Below are 23891 nucleotides of genomic sequence, written 5' to 3'. Positions count from 1 at the left end.
GCTATCGGACGTACTATTCCATCCGATGGCAGAAAGGTGTTAAGCAGGGGGACACGTCTGGCACTGCAGGATCTGAGTTCCTGGCAGCGTAGTGAGTTACTGATGGTAGCCTTTGTTACGGTGGTCCCAGCTCTATGCAGGTCATTCACTAGGTCCCCCCGTGTGGTTCTGGGATTTTTATCACCGTTCTTGTGATCATTTTGACCATTTTGGTGAGATCTTGTGTAGAGCCCCATATCTAGGGACCTTATCAGTGGTCCTGTATGTTTTCCATTTTCTTATTATTACTCTCATAGTTGATTTCATCACACCAAGCTGCTTGCCCATTGCAGATTCAGTCTTCCCAGCCTGGTGCAGGTCTACAATTATCTTTCTGGTATCCTTCTACAGCTTTTTGGTCTTCACCATAGTGGAGTTTGGAGTGTGACTGTTTGAGGTTGTGGACAGGAATCCTTTATACTGCTAACAAGTTCAAACAGGTGCCATTACTACAGGTAATGAGTGAAGGACAGAAAAGCCTCTTAAAGAAGAAGTTACAGGTCTGTGAGAGCCAGAAATCTTGCATGTTTTTCGGTGACCAAATACTTATTTTCCACCAAAATTTGAAAAAGAAATCTTGTCAAATCAGACAAGGTGATTTTCTGAATTTGTTTTCTCAATTTTGACTCTCATAGTTGTGGTCTACCTATGATGTCAATCACAGTCCTCTCTCATCTTTTGAAGTGAGAGACCTTGCACAATTGGTGCCTGACTAAATACTTTTTTCCCCACTGTATGTTAGAAAAACATATTTCCCCACAGAGATCCAAGTTTCAGAGACTGGCAGCTCTGTAGAAACTGTTTGGGTAAGAACTCAAGGAGAGAAGAACAGAAAAGACACTATTGTAGGTGTCTACTGTAGGACACATGGACAGAAGCTATGGATGAACTCTTTTTACATCAGATGTCTCTCTTCTCAAAAATCTATGACATTGAGATCATGGGAGATTTTAATAATCCGGTTATTTATTTGGAATCTCTCTCAGGCAAAAGTACTGTGTCTGACAACATTATCTTTCAAAAGGTAGAGGAGAGAACACGAGGAGCTGCAATTTTGGCTGGGAATTTAGGAGGCAGCGATCATGCTATCCTCGAATTTTGGATTTTAAGTGGAGGAAGGATTCAGACTTTAAGGTTGGACTTCAGAAAGGCAGATTGTAATGGACTCAAAAAGAAGGTAGGAAAGGTCCAATGGCTGGATGTTCTAAAAGACAGAAATGTTCAAAAAGGATGGTAGATTTTGCTAAATGAAATTCTCACCGCATATTCAGTAACAATCCTGAAAAGAAGGAAGAATTGGAAGCATTTAAAGAGACAATGGTGAATGAACACAGAACTTAATCACTTGTTAAAAATGAAAAAATAAATGTATATCAAATGGAAAGAGGGGGCATAACTAAAGAACAATATAATGCTGTTTGGAAGGAATGCAGGGCAAGAGTTAGAAGAGCTAAACCCAGTAATGAAGTAAGGCTTGCAAGGGAAATCAACAGCAGCAAAAAAGGATTTGGGGGGGTATGTCAAAAGCAAAAGAAAAGTCAAAGATGCTATAGAATTTTTACAGGATGAAAAGGGTGAAGTGATCAAAAATTATGTTGAGAAGGTGAACTTTTAACTTTTAATTTCCTATTTTGAATCTGTGTTCTCTAAGAAAGCAAATGCAACATCAACTGATCTTCACGGTGCCATCGAAGAAATAAAAGAATCCACTCAATCCATAAACAGAGAGCTGGTGAGGGAACACTTAGATAATTTAAATGAATTTGAAAAATCCTTGAGAACAGGATAAGTCCCAGAAGATTGGAGAAGGGAAAATGTTGTCCCTATGTTCAAAAAAGGAAAGAAGACGGAGCCAGGAAATTACAGGCCAGTGAACCTTACTTCTATACCAAGTAATATATGAACAAATGATTAAACAGCATGTATGTAAGTACTTGGATAAGAATACAGTAATTAACCAAAGGCAGCATGGGTGTGCAGTAAACAAGTCATGCCAGATGAATCTAATTTCCTTCTATGATGTAATCACTGACTGGGTGGGTCAGGGAAATGTCGTAGTTATAGTGTATCTCGACTTCAGCAAAGCATTTGATAAAGTATCTCATGCTATCTTTATTGAAAAAATGAGCAAGTATGAGATTGACAAGGCTACGGTTAGGTGGATTCATAACTGGCTCAGTGATCGTACTCAAAGAGTGGTAAATATCCCTAACTTTTATGTGAGTAGTATATCGTCAAAGGAACCTTCATTCTCAGTTCATAACACTAAAGCAATGCAGTGAGTGGTTGACATTCTATAACCTTTTATACCTCTAACCATCTGGAAATAATTCTGAATATATACATTTATACCTTATTAGAAAGTTGTTTGTCAACAGTGGGGACGCCCGACAAATTCCGTAAAGTTGTTTGAGTCCAAGTCTACTTTACAGTCTAAAAATTATTGTAGTTATGTGCCGAGTGTCCTTTCTATGAATTTAGTGGAATAATGATTTTTTTTTTTTTTTCAGTTCTATGTTTATATTTATAACTGTTAAATCCTAGGATTTTTTCTTCCATGGCTCTTTCACTTTTTATAATGTTTTTGTATCCTGTATTTTTGGAAATATCCAGCCTGTTCACACTTTATTCTGCACTGACATTCTAAAACATCAGAACAGAATTAGCAGCTTGCACAGTTCATGCAGCTGTGGAGACTGATGTAAATAAATTTATATAATTTATACAATGTGATTTTCTGGATTGTATTTTTGATATTCTCTCAATGTTAAAATTAATCTACCCTTAAAATTATAGACTGTTCATGTATTTGTCAGTGGGAAAACTTACAAAATCAGCAAGAGATCAAATAATTATTTCCTTCACTGCATACCTAGACCATGCTCTGAGCATTTAGGGGGGTTAAACAGGCATTGTCTCTGACTGTTAGCGCAGGAGCTGTGATCGAGCGGGAGGAGTTGATATTCCAGCAGCTCCTGTGCGATCATGCTGAGATCGGTCAGTCAGATTGACTGACCGATCACAGCGCCTGAGTGGGGGGACCGACGGCATGGGTCACTGCACCTCTACCCGTGCTGCTCAGCTGTCATTGACAGCCGTCGGCACTGAACTGTCACTGAGTGCTTACATGTAGTGACAGTTTAAAGTCATGACGCGCATGGCACGTCATGGTGTGGGAACTGACACCCGCTCATGACATGCCACTGGATGTCCATCATTGGTTGTAAATGAGTTAATATTATTTTACCTGTGCTTGAGTTGGATCTTGGGTTGCCAAATACACATCCATTTCTCCATCTTCTCCTTTAGGAACAGCTCGGATACTCTGGGTTTCCATGTAGAAATGTTCCTGTCCACCCATGAAGATTTCTCCTGCAATTGTCACAAGAAAGAGAAAAAAAGATTAAAGGTCATCTGTCACAAAGTGTTTTCTATGTAATCTGTGAGCAACATGATGTAGAGATTGAGACACTGATTACAGTGATGTGTCACTTTCTAGGCTCTGCGCTGTTTCAATAAAAATCAGTGTTTTATCAGAAATAAACTATTGCTGTAGGACTTGGTGTCTCAAGCGTCCTGGTCAACTGCTCTGTGTAACATGCCCCCATCACTGAATCGCAGTTTTCTGGCAATATACAAGGTACACAGAAGCTCTCAATCAATGGTGTGGGAGGAGTTATACAGGGCTTAGCATTCAGAGCACTGCTCATAAAGTGAAACCCTGGGATCAACCTCTTTTCTGATGTCCCGGTGAGTCTTAAGGCCACATTAGACTGACATCAGCTTAAACCTTCGACATCGATGGGTTCGGCCAACACTATAATGTTTATGCGGGCTCAACAGATGATTGTCCAGGAAGAAAAGCGTCCAGCTTGTCCAATTGCAGACTGCTGATCCTTTTATTCTCTGAGAGATAAGCCACCATCAAAGCAGTCTGGAAGTAGCTCTCTAATAGAGAACACAGGAGTGCTTGGCTCTTGTGTATCGGAGAGTCGGGCAAGATAGCTGCCAGGCGAAAGATTGCCCGTACAGCTACCGAAAGCATATGGGGGGCTTAAAGGAAACCTGTCACCATAAAAATGCAGTTCGATCTGCAGGCATCATATTATACTGCAGGGAGAGCAAAATAGGATGATAAATAATATTGTGAAAAAAGATACAGCATAATCTATGTTTTTATCATTTATTGCTTTGCTGCTTCAGGGTTTTTGGTCCAGTGGGTGGTCCTATCAGTGATTGACAGCAATCCCTGTATGCCCACTTAAACAAAGAAAACTGTCAAAAATTGATAGGACCAAAAATCCCAGAAAGACCAGAGGTTTAAATAATTAAAACACAGGTTATACTGAATCTTTTCTCCAAAAAACTGTATATAAATCTGATCTGCTCACCCTGACCTATAACATGGTCCCTGCATTTTTAGGCTATGTTCACACGCTGCGGATTTTGCTGCGGATCCGCAGCAGTTTTCCCTGAGTTTACAGTACAATGTGAACCTATGGGAAACGCAATCCGCAGTGCACATGCTGCGGGAAAAAAAAGCGCGGAAGCGCAGCGGTTTACATTCCGCAGCATGTCAATTCTTTGTGCAGAATCCGCAGCGGTTTTACACCTGCTCCATAATAGAAAACCGCAGGTGTAAAACCGCAGTGGTATCCACACAAAAACCGTGGTAAATCCACGTTAATTCCGCAGGAAATCCGCAGGTAAAACGCAGTGCCTTTTACCTGCTGTTTTCACAAATCCGCTGCGGAAAAATCCGCAGACCTCAAGAATACGTGTGCACATACCCTTATGGTGACAGGTTCCTTTTAAAACTCTTAGGATTCTTATACACTTACCGTGTTTTTTGTGGCCCATTATTGCGGGCCTTTTTTGCGGGCCGTATTGCCGCAATTTTCATGGTCTGCTGCAATAACGGGCAGCAACAAAATTACGGATCGCCATTTTTCGGGTTTCCAATACTATGGCAAAAGTATTGGAAAAAAAAAACGGCGGTCCGCAAAACCGGAAGTCACGGTGCACCGCAAAAACAACCTTCTGTTTGATTTACAACAGGGGCCATGTCCGTAAGTCGTGAAAAAGTTCGAGCAGGCTCGATATTTTTTTCACAGCCGTAAATATGGCCCTCACGGCCATACGGCGTACGGCGCTCCGTGGAATTATTGCGGCCGTTTTTGCGGTCCCATAGAAATCTACTGGGGCCGCAAAACCACGGTAAGTGTAAAAAAAGCCTTAATCAACAGAGGATTTTACGCTCTTGGAAATAGCATAATATTTCAATAAGGATCAAATTTATTTGTAATGAGTTCTTTATATGTTCATAATAAACTATGCTGACATTGTACATGGTTTATAGAACAAATTTGACTGATTTTTATATTGTGGTCAAAAAGAATTCTTGAATTTTTTAAAGTTAAAAAATATTAAAAAAAAAAGATCACGTTTCTGACGGTATACAAATGCATGAGCCAAGTTGCAAAGCAGTGCCAGTGTGATAACATTTAAGTCTTTTAGATCTCTGTATACATTTGTTTTACACAACATCAGTAGTTGACATTTCCACATCAGAATGTAGTTACTACTACAGGGTACCTATTACAGTGGTTATCTGGGCTAATGGCATTGGTGACCTATGAGTCCCCTATACACACAGCTGAATCCATTGATTTTGGCAGGATCGGCAGACCGTCTAATGTGTTTGGAAACTTTTCCCAGACAATGTTGGGAGGGGGAAAAGAAGTCAGTAGTTGTAATTCAGTTTTCAATCCCTTGTTCGGCAGGCAGATAAGCAGCTGGGGAAGGTTTCTGGCAGCGGCTCTCTATTAGAGAACTCAGAAACGCTTGCTGAGTTGCACATAGTGAAGATCCAAGGTTGGGGAGAGGGTTAAGTGGTGTATTAGCAAGTCTTTTTTCCTCTCTCTACTCCTTCTGATCAGCAAACTTCCCTCTCTGTTAACTATTGTTTCTACAGACTTATACAAAATCAAATAAAAATTAGAGCAAGGCACAGACTAATGCAAATCTGAAGAATCACAAACAACTTCTCACTAAATTAGAATATCATCAATAAGTTAATTTATTTCAGTTATTCAATACAAAAAGTGAAACTCATATATTATATAGAGTCATTACAAACAGAGTGATCTATTTCAAGTGTTTATTTCTGTTAATGTTGATGATTATGGCTCACAGCCAATGAAAACCCAAAAATCATTATCTCAGTAAGTTAGAATAATTAACAAAAAACACCTGCAAAGGCTTCCTAAGCATTTAAAAAGTTCCCTTAGTCTGTTTCAGTAGGCTCCACAACCATGGGGAAGACTGCTGACTTAACAGATGTCCAGAAGGCAGTCATTGACACACTCCACAAGGAGGGTAAGCTACAAAAGGTCATTGCTAAAGAAGCTGGCTGTTCACAGAGTGCTGTATCCAAGCATATTAATGGAAAGTTGAGTGGAAGGAAAAAGTGTGGTAGAAAAAGGTGCACAAGCAACTGGGATAACTGCAGCCTTGAAAAGATTGTTAAGAAAAGGCCATTCAAAAATTGGGTGGAGATTCACAAGGAGTGGACTGCTGCTGGAGTCATTGCTTCAAGAGCCACCACATACAGACGTATCCAGGACATGGGCTACAAGTGTCACATTCCTTGTTTCAAGCCACTCATGACCAATAGACAACGCCAGAAGCGTCTTACCTGGCCCAAGGAGAAAAAGAATTGTGATCCAATGTGTTGTTTTCAGATTAAAGTAAATTTTGCATTTCATTTGGAAATCAAGGTCCCAGAGTCTGGAAGAAGAATGGAGAGGCACACAATCCAAGCTGCTTGAGGTCTATTGTGAAGTTTCCACAATCAGTGATTGTTTGGGGAGCCATGTCATCTGCTGGTGTAGGTCCACTGTGTTTTATCAAAGCCAAAGTCAGCGCGGCCGTCTACCAGGAAATTTTAGAGCACTTCATGCTTCCCTCTGCTGACAAGCTTTTTGGAGATGAAAGTTTCATTCTCCAGCAGGACTTGGCAACTGTCCACACTGCCAAAAGAACCAATACCTGGTTTACAAACAACACTATCACTGTGCTTGATTGGCCAGCAAACTCACCTGACCTTAACCCCATAGAGAATCTATGGGGTATTGTCAAGAGGAAGATGGGATACTAGACCCAACAATGCAGACGAGCTGAAGGCTGCTATCAAAGCAACCTGGGTTTCCATAACACCTCAGCAGTGCCACAGGCTGATTGCCTCCATGCCACGCTGCATTGATGCAGTAATTGATGCCAAAGGAGCCCCGACCAAGTATTGAGTGCATTTACTGAACATACATTTCAGTAGTGCAAACAAACATCCCCTCATTTCCAATAACGAGATCCCTTCATAAGGGAGCATGAAGATACCAATAGAGAACCATGAAGACACTGGATCCAAAGTGTAATAAGTAAAAACCATTAATTTTATTACAAAAAGTTAAAAACAATACATACCATATATCAAACAGTTATAATGTAACAATAAATCAGTACAAGGTCATAACAGAAGCTACAGACTGATACGACCCCCTTTCCCTACACCATATACAATCATATGCTCATAGGTCCCTTGTTGTGCCAAAGAAAACTGGCTGACATACAGGATATATTCCAAACCGTACCCTACCACATGTGAGAGTGGGCACTATAGTCAATTGCCGTTAAAACATAAGAATCGGCTAGCAATCATAATTACCTGTAGTCATCTTGAACCAGGGAGAGAGGGGTCGGACAGACAGAGCGCACCTCGACGCGCGTTTCACTGCAAAAGCAGCTTCGTCAGGAGGCCAACATTTCTGATTTTCAAATCATTTTTCAAGCTGGTGTTATAAAGTATTCTAATTTACTGAGATAATGACTTTTGGGTTTCCATTGGCTGTGAGCCATAATCATCAACATCAACATAAATAAACACTTGAAATACATCACTCTGCTTGTAATGGCTCTATATAATATATGAGTTTCACTTTTTGTATTGAAGAACTGAAATAAATTAACTTTTTGATGATATTCTAATTTACTGAAAAGCACCTGTATTTATACACAACTTTCACACTCCTTATCTATGAACCGTTTCAATATTTTACGGCCACAACTGTTTATCCCTTTCCCATAATGATAGTTCTGCTTCACATCACCTGTCTTATCTAACATTATTTCTGTGCCCTGTTGTGTAGAAATATGTGAATCTTCAGATATTGTATTAGTCTATGCCTGATGAACAGACCTCAGTATTCTCAAAAGCTTGCAATTTGTTACCATCTTTTCAGTTAGGGCTCTTTTCCATTTGCGAGAAACACTTCTATGTCTCGCATGTGAAATCCGTCCTCTGGCGCCGGCACTCCGGAGCGGAGCGTGCAGCTCCATGTGTTGCTAGACGGCTGCACGCTCCGCTCTGGAGTGCCGGCGCCAGAGGAGGGATTTCACATGCGAGACACAGAAGTGTTTCTCGCAAATGGAAAAGAGCCCTTAGCCGTTAAAAAGTATCAACCACTGAGGACTCTCAAATCTAAATATTTTTCTATCTACTGGCTAACAAAGTACAAAGATATATATCTTTTTCTGTATAAAAATAAACAATTTTATTGAAAATAAAACATTTAAACAATTATAGAAGTTAGCCAATAGATGGCAACAAATAACAGCATTTAGGGAAGAAACATCAGCAACTAATAATCATGAAAGCACATGTAATAAATCATGCAGTAGTGTAATAATTCATGCAGTAGTCATTTAAGGAGGTATATACTGTTTATTTTTAATATTAAAATTGATTTATTTTGGAGGGTTTTTGCCATCGTTTTTATTTCCCTTTGTCTATTATGGTGCTTACTCTTAATTTACAGTCCTATATCATAGAGTACATTCGCCTTGTTATATATTTTGTACTCAGAGTTGTTGCTAATATTTGCTTCAGACAAACTGATCCAGCATTGCACACAGACACCCTGCATTAACATCTTACCTGCATGTGGTAAACTTGAGTTAAGGGTGTGAAGATTTATTCAGTCTGCATCTGATTAATACCAGGCGAGACAGAGCTGCAGACCTAAAGTATATCTTTAGTTTCTTTTATAAAACTCAGTAGTTTTCTTGATCTGTATATAGATTGCAAGCTCAGAAAGGAGTTCTGATTTATTATTTATAATGTTTAAGATGTTATTATTTGAATGAAGTGTATATCCCTTTTAAGGCCGGTTTCACACGTCAGTGGCTCCGGTACATGTGGTGACAGTTTTCTCACGTACCGGAGACACTGACTCACGTAGACACATTAAAATAAATGTGTCCCTGCACATGTCAGCGTGTTTTCACCATGTGTCTGTTTGAAAAACACGGAGACATGTCAGTGTTCGTGGGAGCGCACGGATCACACGGACCCATTAAAGTCAATGGGTCCGTGTAAACACGTACCGCACACGGATGCCGTCCATGTGCCGCCCGTGTGCCGACTGAGGACCACGCGGACGTTGCAGGAGACAGCGCTAGAGTTAAGCGCTGTCCCTCCTGTGTGTGGTGCTGAAGCCGGAATTCATTCCTTCTCCCCAGCAGCATTCGCTGGAGACAAGGAATGAAAAATCAATGATTTTTTACTTTTTTCGAGGTTAAAATAAAGTTCCTGATTACATCCCGCCTCCCACCCCCTGAGCGCCTGCCCGCTGGCATTAAAATACTCACCAAGCTCCCGCGATGCTTCCTCTCAGTGTCGCAGCTTGTCCTGTGTGAGCAGTCACGTGGTGCCGCTCATTACAGTGATGAATATGCGGCTCCACCTCCCATAGGGGTGGACAGCGCTTAACTCAAGCGCTGTCTCCTGCACAGACCGTGTAGTCCTCAGTCAGCACACGGCTGCCGCATGTGTGCCACACTGATGTGCCACGTGAGCACACGGACACGGATAACTCCGGTACTGATTTTTATCTGGACGTGTGAGACTGGCCTAAGACAATTCTGAGTAAAGGAATATTGTGTATTGTGTATTTAACCCCTTATCCCCGGCACTTTGTTCGTTTTTCGCTCCCCTTCTTTCCAGAGCCATAACTTTTTTATTTTTCTGTCAATGTGGCCATGTGGGGGCTTATATTTTGCGGCACGAGTTGTACTTTTGAACGACATCATTGGTTTTACCATGTTGTGTAACAGAAAACAGGAAAAAAAATTCCAAGTGCGATGAAATTGCAAAAAAAGTGCAATCCCACACTTGTTTTTTGTTTGGCTTTTTGCTACGTTCACTAAATACTAAAACTGACCTGCCGCTATGATTCTCCAGATCATTATGAGTTCATAGACACCAAACATGTCTAGGTTCTCTTTATCTAAGTGGTAATAAAAAATTCCAACACTTGCTAAAAAAAAAAATGGTGCCATTTTCCGATACCCGTTGCGTCTCCAATTTTGAAGATCTGGTGTCGGGTGAGGGCTTATTTTTTGCGTGCTGAGCTGACGTTTTTAATGATACCACGTTTATGCAGATACGTTCTTTTGATCACCCGTTATTGCATTTTAATGCAACTGGCGTTTTGATTTATTTTCTTCTCGCTACGCCGTTTAGCGATCAGGTTAATCCTTTTTTTATTGATAGATCGGGCGATTCTGAACGCGGCGATAGCAAATATGTGTAGGTTTGATTTTCTTTATTGTTTTATTTTGATCGGGGCGAAAGGGGGGTGATTTGAACTTTTTTTTTTTTTAAATATTTTTAAACACATTTCTTTTAATTTTGGCATGCTTCAATAGCCTCCATGTGAGGCTAGAAGCATTCACTACTCACCTCTGCTACATAGAGGTGAAGCACAGATCACCTCTATGTAGCAGAAATGCAGGGTTGCTTTGAACGCCGACCACAGGGTGGTGCTCACAGCAATCTGCCAACCAGACCAGAGACCTCTGGTTGTGATGGCAACGCACCGATGACCCCCGATCACGTGACGGGGGTCAGAAGTGCGATTACTTCCGGCCGCGTGGCCGGCAGCGCTTATTAAATGCCGCTGTTAGAGTCTGACAGCGGCATTTAACTAGTTAATGAGTGGGGGCAGATCACGATTCCGCTCGCGCCCATTGCGGGCACATGTCAGCTGTTGACATGTGCCCGCAAAGCTCGCGGCTTTGAGGTGGGCTCACCGCCAGAGCCCACCTCAAAGCGGGGGTACTGCCAGCTGACGTACTATTCTGTCAGATGTCAGAAAGGGGTTAAGGGCATGTTGGAGAAAATGTGGTGGACTTGATCAGGTTCCTCCTCCTTCACACTTCCTGATTCATGAGGAGGAAAAACCAGTACTGGTGAGATCCATGACCTGTTTGCATGTGCCATCTGCATGTCGTTTGTGACATCCGTGTGTCCATGTTTCACACCCGTGTGCTGTCGTGGTGACATGTAGCGGCGCCTGGGAAGAAGCGGTACAGTTCGCGCTGATCTCAGACACCGGCTGCTGAAGACAGCTCTCATCATTGTCGCTTGGTGTCCCTGAGATCAGCGCAACCAGGCAACAATGATGGCGTTGTATTCAGCAGGGAGCCCACGCCATTTTGAAAAAAAAATCATTTACGATTTTTCAGAGGAGGGACACATTGTCGCCTGGTCATGCTCATCTCAGGGAGACAAAGCAACAACAATGAGAGCTGTCTTCAGCAGCTGGTGCCTGGCAACAGCGTGAACTGTACCACTTCTTCCCAGGTGCCGGTACCTGTCACGCTGATGACACATGACTGTCATCAGTGGGCACGTGTGCAGCCTATTTATTTTGCTTTTGTTTTGTATTTCTTTGTTTTTTGCTTAAAATACATATGAGCTTTGTTGGAAACCATCTGAATGATGAGCTTCTCTGATGTCAAGGATATCCACAACCCAACACCTGTGCATAACAATTCCTTTGCTAAAGGGATTTTACTCTACTTGCAAGTATATTTATTATCATTGCTGTAAAAACTGGTATATTCTGTATCAGTCCTCAGGTCTGGTCAGTATTTCAAAAGCACAGAAAGCTGATAATAAAATCTGTCAGTGATATAAACTGGTTTGGCATACATAAAAACTATCACCATCACTGTTGGTATCAGCATGATGCTAGGTGCGACACTTACATTTACAATACATATACCTGCCTGATGCTTTATCTCGGGAGACCCATCGCTAATCAGAAGTTACACAGTACGGAAGCTACTGTATTAGTGGTACCAAGTACCATACCTTCATGCACATGATCAGCTGTTTGGAAGGCTTCTTCCACGTTTCCCATCTCCAATTGTCTTGTTGGTTCATAGAATGAATTGTTATTAATGGCTTCCTACAGTAAAAGAAAATAAAAAGTACAACTATACATAGAACATCTACAGCCAAAGTGGAACTAACAAGCTTTATATATTTAAAGGGGTTGTCCACTACTCGGACAACTACTTCTGAATGCCTATGTTTCCTCCAGTAAAATAACAGCTCCTATACTCACCTCCGGTGCTGGCGCCATTCCAGCGGCATCAGCACTCGCTCTCCCAAAACTTGCGTAACATTGTTATATCATGTGATCCCTGTGGCCAATCAGCCCTGTCTTCACTCTTCCCACCTTAGGACAAATCAAGACATCTGGAGAAAATGAGAGCTGCGGCCGCCTTATCATGTCTTCCGGAAGTCAATTAGAGGAGTGAAGCCAGTGATGAGTGGTGGCAGGGATAGAGATAGCTTCGGTAGAGCGAGTGCTGGCACTGCTGGAATGGCGCCAGCACCAGAGGTGAGTGTAATATATAAGTATATGTATATGTATATATATATATATATATATATATATATATATATATATATATATATATATATAATATATATATAGTGGACACTGGACAAAGCTTTTATGTCAACATCTTTTTCTTTCTTCTTTTTTTAATAAACAATATTGCATTTTTGACTTTTTTTTTACTTAAACATCAAAGACTTGTAAGTCCAAGTAGAGGTAATGTGTCCCACAAGGCACTAGCAATCATAGCAACACCTAAACAGAGAAATTGTGCCAGGACAATAATTTATGAAATTATTAAAAAGTATCAATTTTATTACATGTAAAACATGTAAAAATTCCAAGAATTACAAGCACACAGAAAAGACAGCCCGATGCATGGGAAAACCTATTTGGATAGTGGGGACTAACATAAATCTCTATATATAATTGTCTAAGGGGTACTTCCGTCTTTCTGTCGGCAACTTCCGTTACGGTTATTCATTCGCTGATTGGTCTCACCAGCTGCCTGTCATGGCTGCCGCGACAAATCAGCGACGGGCACAGTCCGATTAGTCCCTCCCTACTCCCCTGCAGTCAGTGCCCGGCGCCCGCTCCATACTCACCGCAGTCACGGCTCACACAGGGTTAATGTCAGCGGTAACGGACCGCGGTATGCCGCGGGTAACTCACTCCGTTACCGCCACTATTAACCCTGTGTGACCAAGTTTTTACTATTGAGGCTGCCTATGCAGCCTCAATGGTAAAAACATCTAATGTGAAAAATAATAAAAAAAAAAATAACAAATCATTATATACTCACCTTCCGCCGCCTTTCCGACGCTCCGGTGACCGGTCCATGCAAGCGGCAGGTTCCGGTGCTAAGGTTGGTGTGCGACAAGGACCTGCCATGACGTCACGGTCATGTGACCGCGACGTCATCACAGGTCCTGCGCGCCTGCGCGAGAAGGACCTGCCATGACGTCACGGTCATGTGACCACGACGTCATCACAGGCCCTGTGCGAGAAGGACCTGCCATGACGTCACGGTCATGTGACCGTCACGTCATGGCAGGTCCTTCTCGCGCAGGCGCGAAGAAGCTGCGGTACCGTGGGACAGGCAGGGACAGCGTCAGGAGCGCCAGGAGCAGGTGAGTATTTTATATTCACCTGTCCGCATTCCATCCGCCAGGCGCCGCTCCGTCTTCCCGTCCTCTTGCAGTGACTGTGCAGGTCAGAGGGTGCGATGACGTATTAGTGTGCGCGCAGCTCTCTGCCTGAACAGTCTGTGCGGAGAGACGGGACGCTGAGGAGCAGCGACGAGAGGTGAGTATGTGATTGTTTTTTTAATTGCAGCAGCATTACATGTGGCACAAGGCTGTATGGAGCGTCTATGGGGCCATAAAGAACTGCATGGAGCATTATATGGGGCATTATATGGGGCATCTATGGGGCCATAACTACATGGAGCATTATATGGGGCATCTATGGGGCCATAACTGCATGGAGCATTATATGGGGCATCTATGGGGGCATAACTGCATGGAGCATTATATGGGGCATCTATGGGGCCATAACTGCATGGAACAATATATGGGGCATCTATGGGGCCATAAAGAACTGCATGGAGCATTATATGGGGCATCTATGGGGCCATAACTGCATGGAGCATTATATGGGGCATCTATGGGGCCATAACTGCATGGAGCAATATATGGGGCATTATATGGGGCATCTATGGGGCCATAAAGAACTGCATGGAGCATTATATGGGGCATCTATGGGGCCATAACTGCATGGAGCATTATATGGGGCATCTATGGGGCCATAACTGCATGGAGCATTATATGGAGCATCTATGGGGCCATAACTGCTTGGAGCATTATAAGGGGCATCTATGGGGCCATAACTGCATGGAGCATTATATGGGGCATCTATGGGGCCATAACTGCATGGAGCATTATATGGGGCGTCTATGGGGCCATAAAGAACTGCATGGAGCATTATATGGGGCATTATATGGGGCATCTATGGGGCCATAACTACATGGAGCATTATATGGGGATTCTATGGGGCCATAACTGCATGGAGCATTATATGGGGCATCTATGGGGGCATAACTGCATGGAGCATTATATGGGGCATCTATGGGGCCATAACTGCATGGAACAATATATGGGGCATCTATGGGGCCATAAAGAACTGCATGGAGCATTATATGGGGCATTATATGGGGCATCTATGGGGCCATAAAGAACTGCATGGAGCATTATATGGGGCATCTATGGGGCCATAACTGCATGGAGCATTATATGGGGCATCTATGGGGCCATAACTGCATGGAGCAATATATGGGGCATTATATGGGGCATCTATGGGGCCATAAAGAACTGCATGGAGCATTATATGGGGCATCTATGGGGCCATAACTGCATGGAGCATTATATGGGGCATCTATGGGGCCATAACTGCATGGAGCATTATATGGGGCATCTATGGGGCCATAACTGCATGGAGCATTATATGGAGCATCTATGGGGCCATAACTGCTTGGAGCATTATATGGGGCATCTATGGGGCCATAACAGCATGGAGCATTATATGGGGCATCTATGGGGCCATAACTGCATGGAGCATTATATGGGGCATCTATGGGGCCATAACTGCTTGGACCATTATATGGGGCCATAACTGCATGGAGCATTATATGGGGCATCTATGGGGCCATAACTGCATGGAGCATTATATGGGGCATCTATGGGGCCATAACTGCTTGGAGCATTATACTACGTGACTGGGCAAAATACTACGTGACTGGGCAATATACTACGTGACTGGGCAATATACTACGTGGACATGCATATTCTAGAATACCCGATGCGATAGAATCGGGCCACCATCTAGTATATTTATAACCATGCATTTGTTTTAATATATTTATAGTAAAAAAAAGCTCAAAAATACAGTTTTTCTTGATAACTAAATATAAATATGATGGGAACACAACCCTTTACCTGTTACCATCTTCTACATGAGATATTTATCTCAGTACCCCTGACTGTATAAGACACTTCAGATTTTTACTTTTCACAAATTCCTTACAATACAATAGCCAAATATAAAAATGACAGTTACTACTGACAACTGAAAAATACAAAATCCAGTTTTAAATATCTGTGAGAATTCTTTAGCAGGTTGGCTAATGATAGGCTAGTTTTCTTGACTCAATGTCCAAAGGAAAAAAAAAAACGTTTATTCTTAATTTTTTTAAAGCAGATTTGTCACCATAATGTGCTGCCGGATACACTGTGGGAACGAGTAGAACGGGGATCAGTGCTCCGTTGTGAATACAGTGAACCATGAGTCTGCCGTATTCTGTGTAAGGTCCTACCATTCCTTTTTATGACCGACAGGAGTGTGGCCACCATTTGAACAGTGGCTAATATTTTCTAGCCTACAAGTCGTTTGTCATTTCTAGTATTCAAACCCTGAACGATTACAACACACACCTCAATAGTCAGAATAACTGGCTCCAAATTCTCATAGACAATATTGACTTTGGCCGCTGCTTTCTTAGCTTGAGCCGGAGTGTCGGCCAATACTGCACAGATAATCTGACCCACGCACAGCACCTGCCAGGCAGAAAGACATTAAAAGTAAATGTGAAAGTCTCAATTTATTTATTAAAATGGAAAAAAGTACAAATGATACATTTAAAACAGAATTCATAAGTGAAGTGAAAGTCATTTTTTAGGTGTCATTGTTCCATTACACAACTTTTTCTTTGTTAACTGGCTACCTACACAGAAGTATGATAGTCCAGCTTACAATATGGTTGCTTCTGGTAGATGCTGGGGACAGTTATTTAAAAAAAAAAACTGAGCTACTGATAAATCTGAAATCTTCTAACTCTTCAACTCGTTGTTGTCATTGGCGCTTGAATGAATTCTTGGTCACGGACCCAAATGCTAGGAAAACTTGAATCACCTTTCTGATTTTTTTCCAACTTAACAATGCGTCGGTGTCCACTCCCTCCATCCTATAGGAAGCTTATAATGCAGCGATCCTGTATTAAGGAGTGGTCTAGAATTTTTTAAAAAAATCTTTTTGATATAAACTTGCCTCCCAACTTAAAATATTGGAACGTAAATTGACCTCTTCTCCATCTACGAGAATACTGAGAAAAGTGATAGCGACCAGAGATATACTGAAAGATTTATCTGTACGAAAGGTTGAGAGGTTGCTCCTCTACTCTCAACAAAAATATTAATAAAATAGCAACAGAGCTCACACTCTACTGGTCCTTCAGCTTAAAGAACGCACTATAGCCTCGAGACACCAGGAGGAGGAAGGCACAATACAATACAATTACTCTAATATAATGAATATACAGGGTGGGCCATGTATATGGATACACCTAAATAAAATGGGAATGGTTTTTGATATCAACTTCCTGTTTATGGCACATTAGTATGAAGCGATGGCCGAGGGACCACCACGGTGCAGGAAGACTACTGTACACAAGATGAGGTGCAGACAACAAAGGGTAGATTTATTGGGAGGCAAGGAACAAAGTGAATGAGGAAGATGCAAACAGGGGTATACAATGGCAAAAGACAATTTACAAGAGTTATAAACTTTATCTTTTCTGTAAAATAGCACGGTGCTACAACTATTACAGACTCAGAATATGTCTCACAAGCAAATGTAAACAATAAACAAGTGATGATGCTACTCTACATATAACCTCCTTGGCCTTTACTAAGCAGGTCACACGGCTCCCGTGTACTGACTATTGAAGCCTACACTAGGCCCTAACAGGTGCACCAAACAGGAACAAACTCACGGTGATGTTGGAGAATCAGCTCCAGTCCCAGGGGGCCCCTAGCAGTCTATTATGGTGGTGCGCATGGCTTTCTGTTAGCTCTGTGAAGCGTGGTCTTCTCCTTGCTTCTGGATCCTAGGGATGCTCCTGGAAACTGTAAATCCCTTTCTCTGTATCTTAGTGGCTCTCTTGCAGCTATATCAGGGCACAGTTCTTCTCTCTTTCAGCTATCAGCACAAAAAGTCCTCTCTGCAGCAGCCTCAGCTCACACACGCTGCTCCAGCTCCACACCTGCACTCAGCACACACTAGTTCATTACTCTGACTATTGCAGGGGAAAAGCAGAACATTCCATCACGCCAGACAAGGGGGTGCAGCCTCTTAAAGTGACAGCGTGTTCCTTACTGTCCATAACAGCACCACCCTCTTACAAGTATATGAAAGGGGGAAAACTCTTCAAGATGGGTGGTGACCATGGTGGCCATTTTGAAGTCGGCCATTTTGGATCCAACTTTATTTTTTCCAATGGGAAGTTCAAACTTATTGAGAATTTCACAAGAAAAACAAAGGTGTGCTTGGTTTTAATGTAACTTTATTCTTTCATGCGTTTACAAGTTTCTCTTTGTTTTCAGCCATTGACATGTTGCAGAGGTTAACACATGAGGAGCGGATAGAAATTGTGCTGATGTCTGGTGAACGCAGTACCCAGGTCATTGCAGCAGATTTCAATGCAAGACACCCTACGCAAGAAAACTGTCACCATTCCCATTTTATTTAGGTGAATCTATATAAATGGCCCACCCAAAAAAGTTTGCCTCATCGCTGAACATAATGTTCTATGTAAACTGAGGGTCCTGATTTCTGTTTTGCCCATTCTGCAAATTCAGCGTGCCGATCTGGCATCAGTCGAACATCACTTCAGCGGATATTAGCTACTCACAAATAGCACCCTTACAAAATCCAGTTGCTGCACCATCTCAACAAGGATGACCCAGATTGGCAAGCTGAAATTGCAGAATAGGCAAAACAAAAATTGGAACAGGACCCTCAGTTTACACAGAACATTATGTTCAGTGATGAGGCAAAATTTTTTGGGTGAGCCATTTAAATCGATACATCTAAATAAAATGGGAATGGTGACAGTTTTCTTGCCTAGGGTGTCTTGCATTGAAATCTGCTTTAATGACCTGGGTACTGCGTTCACCAGACATCAACACAATTTCTATCCGCTCCTCACGTGTTAACCTCTGCGACATGTCAATGGCTGTAAACAAAGAGAAACTTGTAAATAACTCATGAAAGAGTAAAGTTAAGTTAAAACCAAGCAATTCTCAATAAGTTTGATGTCACATGACCCTCTTCCCATTGGAAAAAATAAAGTTGGATCCAAAATAGCCAACGTCAAAATGGCCACCGTGGTCACAACCCATCTTGAAAAGTTTTCCCCCCCTCCCATATACTAATGTGCCACAAACAGAAAGTTGATATCACCAACCGTTCCCATTTTATTTAGGTGTATCCATATACATGGCCCACCCTGTATTTTACAACTTTTACAAAAAATTGTAAATCTCCAAGAGATGCTTTGTTCGAGTCAGAAATGTTAGGACGTTTTATTGAAAAATTATCTAATCTCAAACTGCCAGTCTTCCCCTCAGAAGCAGTAAACTCTCTTAATAAACCGATCACTCAGGAAAAGATAACAGACATTCTGAAAGATCTGCCCTTGCGTAAGAGCCCAGGGCCAGATGGCCTGACATACCTGTATTACAAAACATTTGCTGAGGCGCTAACTCCATATATGACTAGACTGTTTAACTCATTTATGGAAGGCTCACCCATACCAAACTCTTTATCACATTCTTATCTAATTCTCATTCCTAAGCCAGGCGGAGACCATTTACATTAGATTGCTCTAATTAGAGACCAATAGCTTTTACTAGACTCGGATTTGAAAATATTTACGCCCCTGTTGGCTATCAGACTTAAGGTACCGTCACACTCAACGAGAACGACAACGATCCGTGATGTTGCAGCGTCCTGGATAGCGATCTCGTTGTGTTTGACACGCAGCAGCGATCTGGATCCTGCTGTGATATCGTTGGTCGGAGCTAGAAGGCCAGCACCTTATTTCTTCACTGGATCACCCGCTGACATCGCTGGATCGGTGTGTGTGACACCGATCCAGCGATGTGTTCGCTTGTAACCAGGGAAAACATCGGGTTACTAAGCGCAGGGCCGCGCTTAGTAACCCGATGTTTACCCTGGTTACCATTGTAAATGTAAAAAAAAAAAACACTACATACTCATCTTCTAATGTCTGTCACGTCCCCCGCCGTCCCGCACTGACTGTGAGCGCCGGCCGTAAAGTAAAAGAAGAGCACAGCGGTGACGTCACCGCTGTACTCTGCTTTACGGCCGGCACTGACACAGTCAGTGCGGGAAGCCACCGGCGGGGGACGTGACAGACATTAGAAGGTGAGTATGTAGTGTTTTTTTTTTTTTACATTTACAATGGTAACCAGGGTAAACATCGGGTTACTAAGCGCGGCCCTGCGCTTAGTAACCCGATGTTTACCCTGGTTACCCGGGGACTTCGGCATCGTTGGTCGCTGGAGAGCTGTCTGTGTGACAGCTCTCCAGCGACCACACAACGACTTACCAACGATCACGGCCAGGTCGTATCGCTGGTCGTGATCGTTGGTAAATCATTTAGTGTAACGGTACCTTTAATTATTAGCTGCGTCAACTTATTAATAAAGATCAGGTGGGTTTTGTGCCTTTTTATCAGGGTGGGGATAACACTAGAAGGGTGATAGACTTGATAGACTTGTCCAACAAAAGCAAAAGATAGGTCCTTGTCTTGAGCCTGGATGCAGAGAAGGCTTTTGATCGCCTTAATTGGTTGTTTCTGTTCAGGATGATCGGTTGTCTTATCTTAATCAGCAGGAAGAGTATAACCCATAATTAAAACATAACTTTTACTGGTATGGTTAAAATAGACATTAATAAACAATAATAGTGCTCACGCCGAAAACTGTGCAGAATAAAAACTGGTTCAGTCTCACCGATTGTAGACGTGGGATGCCCACACAATTGAGGAAGGGTCCCAAAAGGGGGGTCCAGTATAGCACCAAAAAATTCTGGGGTAGGGGACCTGTTCCCTACTCCCCTGTCGTGCCCCAGCAATTGACTCCTGTCCTAACAAGGACAGGCCCGAGTATGCCCTGCTATGGACACCCCCCACCAAAACAATAGTAACCAAGGCGTTGGTTACTATTGTTTTGGTGGGGGGTGTCCATAGCAGGGCATACTCGGGCCTGTCCTTGTTAGGACAGGAGTCAATTGCTGGGGCACGACAGGGGAGTAGGGAACAGGTCCCCTACCCCAGAATTTTTTGGTGCTATACTGGACCCCCCTTTTGGGACCCTTCCTCAATTGTGTGGGCATCCCACGTCTACAATCGGTGAGACTGAACCAGTTTTTATTCTGCACAGTTTTCGGCGTGAGCACTATTATTGTTTATTAATGTCTATTTTAACCATACCAGTAAAAGTTATGTTTTAATTATGGGTTATACTCTTCCTGCTGATTAAGATATTTATCCTAAGAGTTGTGCAACAGTCTGGTAATTCCAAACTGCAGCTGCTAAATGATCGGTTGTCTTAGGCACGTTTCTTACTGCTTTAAGGGCCCTATATAAATCCCCCTCGGCCTCTATAAATCTTCCTTTTCATATTTTACCTAGTTTAAACATCTCTAATGGCACGAGACAAGGGTGTCCCCTCTCTCCTCTTTTATTTGGAATGTGTATTGAACCCTTGGCAGCAATGATCAGTCAGAACTTTAACATCTCAGGTATGGAAATTAAAAATAAGATTTTTTAAATTTCATTATATGCAGATGATATCTTACTAACAATACTAAACCTCAGTTAACTGTCCCTTAACTTATGGATACACTGAAGCATTACCTTTGAATATTTCCCCTAACACCTTAGAGCAACTAATAACAAATTAAACATTTTGGTGGTAGACAGAGGCCATTAAATATCTATGGGCAAAGTTATCCTCCTCTGATAATAATCTTTATATCAACAACTTTCCCCCTCTTTTTAGAGAACTGAAGCATTTACTGACAAAATGGATGTCTTTCAAAATCTCATTAATGGGTGAAAATGTCCCTCATCCCTAAGCTAATCTACTACTTTGAGGTTCTCCCTGTCAGGGCTCCTATGAGGGAACTTAAATATCTCCAGGTTGCTATAATGAGATTCAAAGAATTTCCAAACAAATTCTCACTGCTCATAAACTGCAGGAGGGTCTCACGGTCCCAGATATCATTAAATATTACTGGGCAACTCACTAAAGAATTATACCTTCATGGGCAACATTATGGGCGTATAATAAATGAACAGAGATTGGAAAGCTGTGGCTGGCCCATGTGTACATCCAAACTCCCTTTTTTGGTGCCTAGGCAGTTTACATGAGAAATCTGGCTCACCTGCATGAGACATTTTGGTTTGGCTTCCCCCAGATCTCTAGTGATATCCTTCATTTATCAACCTTTAATCCAAAATGCTCTGGTGCCAGCGATGGTTCACTCTTGCATTTCAGCAGAACCTTTTAGATATACACACTTGGTTGACAGGGACTCATTAGAAATTCACTCATTTGATTTTATCACATAAAATTCTCCATAACCAACCGAGAATTCTTCCAATTTATGCAGTTAAAACACTTAGTGATGATGCTATATGGATCAATGGGTGTTTCTCAACCAACTTATTCTGAAAAGCTATGAAGAAGGGGTCTGTCAACTAAAGGGCTGACATCTGATACATATAGTATAATTAACTTCCCTCAGATAGATCCCTTCCCCCCCACCACCCCAAAAAACACTCCTTTGTCCTTAAGTGGGAGTCTCGCCTTGGGAGAGAGCTGTCTTCCCAGAGTTGCCAGTAAATTTGGGATAAGGCAGTCAAATCATCTATATGCACTTGTATAAAGAGAATACCTGCTAGCGATGTGGTACAGAAGTTGGGTTACAATATCACCTCTTTTGGACTTGTTCTGGAGTGACTAGATTCTGGGAATCAGTGAAATCTTTAATACACATGGTACTTTTTGTGAAAGTTGGGCTAGATCCTGCCATCTATATTCTCAAAGTTACCCCTAGAGGGGTGGGGAAGACCTCATCTAAATGGTTATTTCATATATCAATGGCTGCTAGGTGCCTTATTACTCTTCATTGGAAACAGTCCAACCCACCTTCCTATCAGGACTTGTTAAGCAGAATTTCTGACATTCGAACAATGGAATATTTGATGGCTTTACTGAATGCAAAGGTAGACTGTTTTGAATCCATTTGGGCTCCCTGGGATTATTTCTGGGCTCAGTTTAATAATTCAGATCTCCAAGTTTGTTGATTCCTTCCTTTCCATTCTTCAATATGTGTGTGCCTTTTGTCTGTCAAATGTTATAAAGGATACTCTGTTTCGATTAACTGGATGGGGTCTGGTTTAAATGGCTCAGTGGATAACTCTTATATGAGGGTTGAGTAGACCTTCAATTTTCTATTGTAGATTTACCATGCAAAATGTAGAGGGGCTACTATAGGGCCTTAGGCTCCTTGAGATAAGTTTTGATGCACTCAATTCCAATCATATACCGTATATATTTTTCATAATATGTGATTGCATTGTTTACGAGGATTGTTACATTTTATAAATCTCAATAAAAATTAGATATTAAAAAAAAAAAAACTGACACATTTTACCTCTCCACGCGCCATTATTGGAACTGTCCCATCATCAAGTGTACATTCATTGGTGCCAGGAAAATCATCTGATGTTATGATATCTGCTACCCCTGGCTGTGCTAGAGCTTCTGAAAAATCCATAGATCTACAAGTTAAAAAAATAGCATGTTCAAGTGCAGTGTGAATTGAGAACTAGGGCCCTCTAGTATTAGGCTTCTTTCACACTAGCGACGGCACGTGGCCGACGTGCGTTGTGAAAGTGATGCCCGACGTGGGCAGCAGAAGCAGTTTTTGAACGCATCCGCTGCCCCATTATAATGTCCGGGGAGGAGGGGTCGGAGTTTCGGCCGCGCATGCGCAGTCGAAAATGGCAGACACGACGTGCAAAAAAACGTTACATGTAACTTTTTTTGTGCCGACGGTCCGCCAAAACATGACGCAACCGTTGCACGATGGTTGCGACGTGTGGCCATACGTCACAATGCGTCGCTAATGTAAATCTATGGGGAACAAACGCATCCTGCGGACAACTTTGCAGGA

General features: G+C 42.2%; 1 protein-coding gene across 1 annotated transcript in view; it reads right to left on the bottom strand.

The window, feature by feature from the left end:
- The window catches only part of LOC143784149 (aldehyde oxidase-like), a 183160-nt gene that overhangs the window by 92892 nt on the left and 66377 nt on the right, over nucleotides 1-23891 (bottom strand). Inside the window, exons 18-21 of the mRNA XM_077272023.1 lie at nucleotides 23370-23496; nucleotides 16277-16399; nucleotides 12254-12350; nucleotides 3287-3411 (exon numbers count right to left, since the gene is read on the bottom strand). Coding sequence (XP_077128138.1) covers nucleotides 3287-3411; nucleotides 12254-12350; nucleotides 16277-16399; nucleotides 23370-23496 — 472 coding nt within the window. The remainder of the gene's footprint in view (nucleotides 1-3286; nucleotides 3412-12253; nucleotides 12351-16276; nucleotides 16400-23369; nucleotides 23497-23891) is intronic.

This window comes from Ranitomeya variabilis, chromosome 7 (assembly GCF_051348905.1).
Source record: "Ranitomeya variabilis isolate aRanVar5 chromosome 7, aRanVar5.hap1, whole genome shotgun sequence".
Taxonomy (NCBI): Eukaryota; Metazoa; Chordata; class Amphibia; order Anura; family Dendrobatidae; genus Ranitomeya; species Ranitomeya variabilis.
This window is presented reverse-complemented; position numbering and strand designations above follow the sequence as displayed.